This window comes from Mus pahari, chromosome 19, assembly GCF_900095145.1.
Source record: "Mus pahari chromosome 19, PAHARI_EIJ_v1.1, whole genome shotgun sequence".
NCBI lineage: Eukaryota > Metazoa > Chordata > Mammalia > Rodentia > Muridae > Mus > Mus pahari.
Genome location: NC_034608.1, coordinates 40,894,643 through 40,903,475, shown reverse-complemented (window position 1 = coordinate 40,903,475; position 8,833 = coordinate 40,894,643). Strand labels below are relative to the sequence as shown.

Genomic DNA, 8,833 nt, shown 5'->3' with positions numbered 1-8,833 from the left:
GAGAGGTGAGAAAGGGGAAGGGGGAAGGAACAACCAAATCCGCACAGATTTTGGACACTAAGGCCAGCTGTGATATGAAGAGCACGTGTCCAGAGAGCACATGGTGGTAGTGCATCTTCTCAGCCCAGCGACATTCTACACTTTACAGTGCCACCTGCTCCAGTGCTCAAGTACCTCAGAGACTACACCCTTCTGTTCAAGAGCAAAAGGAATAGAAACATTCCATCCTATACATCACCATGCATTAGCAGATCAATAAATCTGCACGCCATTGGGGAAACTAGTTAGAACAGAGCACAGAAAGTCAGAGCAGCAATGTATTCACTTGACAGAGAAGAGCAGCAGCACTGCCTGAAACTTGGCGCACTCAGCACACGCTTATACGGGGCTGACCTAATAGCTTACACAACACAGTGATGTCACCAAGTTACAGAGACAACAGCCCAGCAATGACTGAATCACATCCTTTACAGAGGCTAGAAAGGTTAGTACTTATGGAAGGTCACACATCTAGGCCATAAAGTAATCTTGAGTCTCCTCCTTCAGTAAATTTTAAGAATGTCTAAGTACTTTGCATACAAGTTCACTGGCTATTACAATAATTTTTTGTGTTTTTTTTACACATTTACTTATTTATTTACAATTACATTTTAAAATTTACTTATGTGTATATTTTATGTATATTGGTACTTTGCATGTACATCTGCACACCAGACAGTTGTGAGATGCCATGTGGATGCTAGGAATGGAACTCAGGACCTTTGGAAGAGCAGTGAGTACCTTAACCACTGACCTATCTCTCTAACACCCAATACTAGTGGTTTTTACACAAGAAAATAGCATATTTGTTTTACCACATAAACTGGAGAAATAAACCCTAGGATGGCAAAGATACATTCTTTATGATCATGCAATTAACAGGAGAGTTAATCACCTTAATTTTTCTCTATTTCAAAATCTACTGAGAATTTCCAAGTTAGAGTAAAAATAGCTCTGCTCCTTAGAGAAGGGCTGATTCTGCAGCAGAGGCAAGAAATATTCCAGATAAATTTGTAGGACCTTGTAGTATCAGAAAGCAAAGAAATGATGATACTGTGACTATAAACAGGAGCAACACAACAAACATGGCCAGTGCTGGATGGGAGGCGCTAAGTTTAAAACAGTGTTACAAACTCAAGTACCAGGTCCTTACTGATGGAGCAGCAGAAGGGACAGTGTAATCCATGCAGGTGCTGTGCTCCTGCAGTGAGCAGCCACACACATGCCAAGTACCATCTGCACTGATGCCTTGCCTCTTCCCCAGTGAAAAGGGGAAACAAAGTAACAGCGGCAGCGGCGGCAGCAGCAGTGGCGGCAGCGGCAGCGGCAGCAGCAGCAGAGAATCGCAGGAGGCCAAGGCCGACCCCAAAGTGGCGTCTTCTAACTGACGCCACCAGATGATGTGACCAGACTAGTGCTTCTCTGCCTCCTTTGTCTTACTCGCAAATACATTACCTCATTCTAATTAATGATGGACAACAGATAAAATACTTGACCTCACAACCTTCAGGGTCATACTAAAGACAATCAAAGTCTGAGAAATTCACAACCCACAGAAAGTAACTAACATAACATGAAAAGCTGGATGGGGCCCTAAGCAGAGAAAGCAAGGTTCCCTACTGAGTAAAGTCTATGTTGAGCTGTGACGAATGTGCCTCACACAGACACTGAGTTTGGAGCTTACCAGAACCTTGTGTTTTGTCTTTGCAATAACAGTGCAAATCTAAAAAACATTCTTAAAGGTCTTTAAACAGCCCTGCACTTTTTAATAGCCCTGCTACAGAAAGGAATGACCTCGTGGCTCTGGGTGAGAGAGCTGCCTCTCCTCTCGTGGCAGCCTGCATTCTGACTGGCCTGGGCAATGCAGAGCACAGCTTGGGACATGTCTGGCGAAGAGCAGTCAGTGCCACCCTACCAGGAGCTACACTTTCCAGGACTTTAGTTACTTGTCCTCACGCGTCTACAGTTTCAGGTTTATGAGACAGTGCATGAGCCGCATGTGCTCTACTGTAGAACTGCACTGCACAGCAAACCCACATAGCAAGCCTCAACTACAGAGCATGGGACACAAAGATGCATCACCTTTCTTTTCAGTGTGGGCTTTGTGAGAATTGGTGGTGAGTTTGACCGAGGACTCTCTGGCTCTTCCTCCTCCTCACTGCTCTCGCTGAAGCCCCTGAAGACAGCTCTGTCACCATCGGTGTAGCAGCATGGAAGCCGGTCATTTCCTTCTGGCAATCGGCACTTCAGGGTCTCAGGGCTTTTCTTCAGCTGTCCTCGCCACAACTCAACGCTCTCACTGAACCTCCCCTTAGGAATGTCTGGTTTCCCGTCTGCTTGCGCTTGAGGGGCTGCCAACTGCTCTTCCATCTCAGTGAACCTTTCTTGGGAGGTTTCTGATTTTTCCTCGCAGTCTCTATATTGCTCTTGAGAAGCGGATAATGTCTCATCCACAAGCATCTTAGAATCTTTATCACCAAAACGCTCTTGTGTCTTTCTGTTCTTCCTCCCACAGCGGCCCCTCCGAGGCGGCTGGCTGTTCGCTGGAAGACTGTCCCGGGGAAGGGCCTGTTTGCTCAAACGGGAAGAACTGGCTAGTTCCTTAACTTCTGGCTTCTTTTCACTTTCTATTAAAGAGGAAGACTCCTGATCTTTGTTCTCTCGAGACACAGACTTCCCCACCTAATTAAGGAAAACAAAACAAACAAAAACAACATTGATTTTTTTTCAGTCTGTTTGGTTAAGATAAGAAAACAGAACTTTAGAAAGAAAATTATTAAGTATTTAATAGTTATCATGAATACTCTTTCCTTTTGGCCACTTAAAATGTATTTATATGGATTATTAGTTCAATTCTCATAATAATACAATGAAGTATTATGATGCTATTCTGTAAATGAGGTAGCTGAAGGCCCAAATTCAGAACTCGGACTCTATCTTGTGCTCATAATCACTATGAAATGCCGTCTTTGATATCAAAGTGTTTGTGGTCTTATAGATGGTAGATGAGATTATAACATTTTATAGAATGAAAAATTGAAAAACCAGAAAGAACAAGCTATAACAGTAGTTCTCAACCTTCCTAATGCTGCCACCCTTTAATACAGTTCCTCATGTTTTGGTGACCCCCAACCATAACATTATTTCATAGCTACTACATCAGTGTAATTGTGCTACTGTACCAAATCATAGTGTAAATATCTGTGTTTTCCCATGGTCTTAGAAGACCCTGTGAAGGGGTCATGACCACAGGTCATGGGCTGCTGGGCTACAGAAATGTGCACCAGGAGAAGTAGACATCCAAGAAATATGGGAAATCTTAAAAGTTTTTTGAATGTTTAATTTAAATTAAAATACAATAAAGTAGATGATTTTCCCCTCTCTCACCTATCAGAGGAGGACATAAAGGATGAAAGCGCTACTTAAAAAAAAAAAAAAAAAAAAAAAGTCAAAGGAAATCCCAAACAAGTTAGGTATAACCTGAAGAAAAATGATGGAAATGATACAGTGTATCACCCATCACTAATGCTTTGAAGGCCTCTAAGCATTCAGTGAGATTTCCAGTGTTCCAGTGTATGCTTATAATTTCTTTAATGCTCTGTATTAAGGAAAATGCACTTTTATTTCATTTTAACAGCTGTCATATTGAAACTCAATTCAGAGTTTTTAAATTGCTATATAGCTTAGAATGTAACTCTTCCTGTTAAATATTAATCATTAACACACTGTCAGAAATCTAATGGTTTCCTAATGGTCTAAACCTTAAAAAACAAATGTAGGTAAGAGCAATTTTCCTGAAATGTCTATCATTAAAATAAACTCTGAAGTTCTAGTGTGAATATGTGCATGTACATTTTTGTATATGTGTGAGTCTGTACAAGTTCTCTCTCTCTCTCTCTCTCACACACACACACACACACACACACACACACACACACACACAGGCGCACAAATGGAGACAAGAAGACAACTGTGGGTATCTATCCTTCCTAAGAAATGCCACCTTCCTTTTTATGTATATGAGTGCCATGTGTGTGCACCACACGCTCGCAATGTCTGAAGAGGCCAGAAGAGGGTGTTGGAGCTTTTAGACTGCCATGACTATCATGGGAATTGAACCTGGGTCCTCTGCAAAAGCAGCAAGTACTCCAGATGACTGAGACATCTCTCCAGCCTCTGTGTCTTACTTTGTGAGATGAGGTCTCTCTGTATTTGAGACTCACCAAGGATGCCAGGACCTGAAGGGTTTCCCTCCCATCTCATCTCATCTCCACCCCCCCAGCACTGGAGTTACACGTGTGGGATACTGTGCCCAACTTCTCAAAATGAGTCCCAGGGATCAAACAAGGTAAGCATGTATCTCCCTGGTCCTCTAGTAAAGATATTTTGTTGGTAAGAACATATTTATAAAAGTCATAATAACCTTCATACCCTTACCCTGGTCTCTAGCTCTCTTTCTTGGCCTTGGGGCTCTTCTTTCTCTCCCTCATCAGCCTCCTCGTCTTCGTCCTCGGAGACCACAGAGTTGGAGACTATGACTGGAGTCCAGCGTAAGCACTCTGGATCTACATCTACAGGCCGAAGGTTCAGCTGCAGCTTTGCCATGTGATCCTGGATAAGTTTCTCCCGGCGGATAATCACAAATCTACAACCAGAGAAAAGTTTATAGCAATCAACAATGTATAAGACATGATAGTGAACAGGGAGACAGAACCCTACGACCCAGAGATGAGAGTTTCAGAAGCAGCTGCTTAGGATGGAGCAGGCACTGTGAGCACAAGGGCTAGGGCCACACTCCACTGTGACAGAGCTGCTCATCCAGCCCCAGTGTCCCACAGCTCACCGATGCACTCTTCCCTGCTCCCCTGAGCCCCTTTCCTAGCCTTCTTTATTCACCTCAAACGGTTTTTTCTTTGTGAGCTTTCCTGACCATTTTAAGCAAAAGTAAATTCTGTCCTTCCTTTTAACATGTATTTTACTTAGTGTCAGATATAGGAGATAAACAAAGTAGAATGAACATATTTCACTTAAGGACAATGAATTTTAGAGCTGTTACTTCTTCACATTAGAGGGGAGGAAGCCTCTTGAAAGATAACTCAATAAACTACAAGAGAAACAATTCGGTGGCTTAGGTGCAAACCTCATAGAGTAGAAAAGCCTGTGTGTGTTCACCAGACCTGACCACCACAGAAAGAAGTGATGATCTGGCCACACAGATCCTGTCTGAGGGCTCACAGCAGGTATCTGGAGACTGATACCTGACTTGTGTTGTCACCTTTCCCATAACCCCTTAGCCACCTTGTCAGTGTGATCACAAGCGGAAAGTCTACAGAGGGTGTGACACTCACTGGTCACTGCGGAAGTCCAGCATTCGTAGGTGGTGGAGTGTGGAAGTGATGTCTTGAGGGCAGACTCCGGTCAGCTTGCTCAGCTTCTTGATGCTGATCTGCTTCTCGTTTTGGTGATAAAGGCACTCCAAGATTACACTCTTCCAATAAGCCATGTAGGAGAGGCGACCTAGATCTGATAATGGTTTCTCAGGAGAGCCTGCTTGGCCTTCACGCTTTGATAACAAATAACCTAAGAAACCCAGGTTACAAATGTATCAGCGATCTTAACGATAACAATATTTCCTTACACAGCCAATCAAAGTACTACCATCAATTTCCTTTCAAAGACAACTCCTTCAAAGATGGAGACTAAACTTGTAAATCTACTTTAAAACAATTCGCAGGGAAGATTATATGTTTATATATTGAACATTAAAAGCTAATAATATTTTGTCTATAGTCAATATGTCTTGTTAAAATATTCAAACTTCTAAAAACAAAATAAAGGTTTCTATCAACAAGCTGTATAAGTAAGATTAAAGTAAAAAAATAAAATTTTAATTTCCATGTACTACCGGAGGGGAGAGAAAAAATAAAATAAAATAAAATCTTTATTTTATCTGAACCACTAGAGGGCGACACCTATCTGATCCAAGGACCACAATATGTGTGTGACCCAAGGATGCATTGGCTATGTGGAATCCTACTAGGATTGTGGCTCCTGCCTCCTCCAGCCTTGCTATGAGGTTTGTGCTTATTTTAGTCTTACTGTAACTTGTTAGGCCATGTTTGGTGTATATCTCTGAGAGGCCAGTTTTCTTTTTGTAAAGGGAAACAGAGAAAGGAAGTGGAGGGAGATAATGGGAAGAGTGGAGGGCGAGGTCGAGGGCGAGGGCGAGGGAGGAGATTGTGGCTCCTCTGGGAAGAACTGGTGTACACTCTTCACTGCCCCAAACTTGGGGAGCATGAGTGTGCCCTGGGGAGCATGCTATGGCATTCTCCTCTAGTTTAGTACAAAGCTTTCAAGAACTGCAAATAAAGAGAAAGGACAACAGTTTTCACAGAAAAAGCACTGAAAATACAAACAGTAGAAATGAAATCGCTTTTATCATTCAGGAATATTTAAAATCAGTCTAAGAATGGTAATCTGGAAAAATATATTACACTAGAAAAGGTTAAGATATAGTTAACAAACATACCTCAAAAATATTAACATGAGTATAATATTTCCTTAACTTTGTTTTTGCCTTTGTGAGATTAGGTCTTTCTTGTGCAGCGAGGTGTGGCACCTGGGGGATCAGCCTCCAGTCCACATGTTGTGATTAGCGGTATACAACCCCTATGCCCACCTCCCACCCCCACACACATATCACTCAACACGGTCAGAGCCAAGGAAAGCAAACTTAAATGGCTCAGATGAGAATTAAGTTTTCAGGACTAAAATCAAAACTCCTAAATTGGGCAGGACACTGTAGCACTCCAGTATTCCGGAGCCAGAGGCAGGAAGTTCTTTGTGAGTTCCAGGCTGGCCAGGGATTCAGAGTGGAAATCCAAACAACAAAACAAAGTATCCTTAGTGTGATTCATTATTTCTGCATGGTGTCTTTTCAACAATTCTTCAGACTATCACAGTGAAGTTTTGTATATGCTAGGTCCAGGGAGTGGCACTATTAGAAGGTGTGGCCCTGTTGGAGTGGGTAGAGCCCTGTTAGAGTGGGTGTGTCACTGTGGGTGTGGGCTTTAAGACCCTCATCCTAGCTGCCTGAAAGTCAGTGTTCTGCTAGCAGCCTTCAGATGAAGATGTAGAACTCTCAGCTCCTCCTGCACTCTGCCTGCCTGGATGCTGCCTTGATGATAATGGACTGAACCTCTGAACCTGTAAGCCAGCCCCAATTAAACGTCCTTATAAGAGTTGCCTTGGCCACAAAAAAAAAAAAAGAATTGCCTTGGTTATGCAGGTGTCTCTTCACAGAAGTAAACCCTAAAACAGTCACTATAGAACAGGATGCATTTCCTCTCTACAACTGTTAGCTTTCACTTTCTAACTCAGATGACATCATTTCCTATAAGATCTATTTTCTAGGGCATTTTAAAGCTGTGCTGTTTTTTTGTTTTTCTTTTTTAAATTGGTAGAAATGTAACTAAACATACACATTTACTCAGATAATGGGACAAAGCAAACAGTCAATGCGGTGCTTCTCTATGGACGTCATTAAGTAGCTACACAGCAGCTACGCAGCATTCTGATGTGCTGGCAATCAGCGTCACTGCACATAACTAAGTTCTACCAGAAGTCAGCAATGCACATTAAAGACACTACTGTAGAGTGTGTGTGTGTGTGCATGTGTGTACGTGTGCGTGCGCTCAACTTCTAGAGGGTGGTTCTTTTCTTCTACCATGTGAGTTACAGAGATCAATCTCAAGTCATTTGGCTTGGTAGCAAGTTCCTTGACCAACTGAACCATCTTGCTGGCCTCCATAAAACTGTATTTGGTATTAGTTATGAAAAGATATTTTGTACTAAGCCAAAAGAAAAAGGACCACAGCTTTAAGTTTAAGAAGCTGGGCTGGAGAGATGGCTCAGCAGTTAAGAGTGCTCTTCTAAAGGTCCTGAGTTCAAATCCCAACAACCACATGATGGTTTACAACCATCAATAGAGCTACAGTGTACTCATATACATAAAATAAATAAATCTTTTACAAAAAGTTTAAGAAGCTATTGCAGTAATGTGGTGAGAAATGGAGACAGCTCAGTGGTAAAGATGTTTGCTACCAAGCTGATGATGGCCTGTGGCCACTGTCCAGGGCACACAGGTGAGGGGACACTGACTCCTCCTGAATGATGTTCCCCAGTGCCACATGCATACTGTGGGACATAATAAATTTAAAGGTGGGGGGAGGGGACAAAGAAATACAAGAAATCTTCAAATCTTTAAATATACAAATCTAAAAATTCCCCTGGAGGATATAATGAGAAAATATGTTAATACAATCCTTACTGAAATCGATGAGAAACCTGCCGTAGCCCTTACGTTGGTATTGGGGAAGAATCATTATACAGGAGACATTGTATTTCTGTTGGCAGTGCTTTTCCTAGTGGAGAACAAGAAGCCAAGTTTTAGAACAATAGGCGGGTAAAGCCGAATAGCAGTGCTAGTCATTAAAAACAAACACTACCAGCCAAAGCAGTCATGGGCCTTTGGGAAGAGCAATGCACATCAGGAAAAGGCCACTGGGAGAAGGCAGGACAATGCTCATCACTACCACAGGTGCAAAGCAACCACCCCAGGAAGGTAATAACAGAAAACACAGTGATTCCATCATCTACAATGACCTGCCACTAAAACCAAGCCCTGATGCCCAAGGTCCGAAAAGGAATCTGAGCACCCAGAGGTTGGCAGCCCTGTGCCAGTACAACATTTTAGGCAGCTCCTGCACTGCTACAAAGGGCAAGTTACCATGGA

The 8,833-nt window shown here is 42.5% G+C and overlaps 1 protein-coding gene across 4 annotated transcripts in view; it reads right to left on the bottom strand.

The window, feature by feature from the left end:
* The window catches only part of Kat6a (lysine acetyltransferase 6A), an 84,306-nt gene that overhangs the window by 8,157 nt on the left and 67,316 nt on the right, over positions 1-8,833 (bottom strand). For 3 of the 4 annotated variants that reach the window (XM_021219568.2, XM_029532146.1, XM_029532147.1), the window contains 4 exons: positions 8,369-8,462; positions 5,388-5,619; positions 4,471-4,684; positions 2,122-2,721 (listed from right to left, as the gene is read on the bottom strand). In XM_021219568.2, the coding sequence (XP_021075227.1) occupies positions 2,122-2,721; positions 4,471-4,684; positions 5,388-5,619; positions 8,369-8,462 (1,140 nt within the window). The remainder of the gene's footprint in view (positions 1-2,121; positions 2,722-4,470; positions 4,685-5,387; positions 5,620-8,368; positions 8,463-8,833) is intronic. The other variant, XM_021219570.2, reaches the window with a different exon arrangement.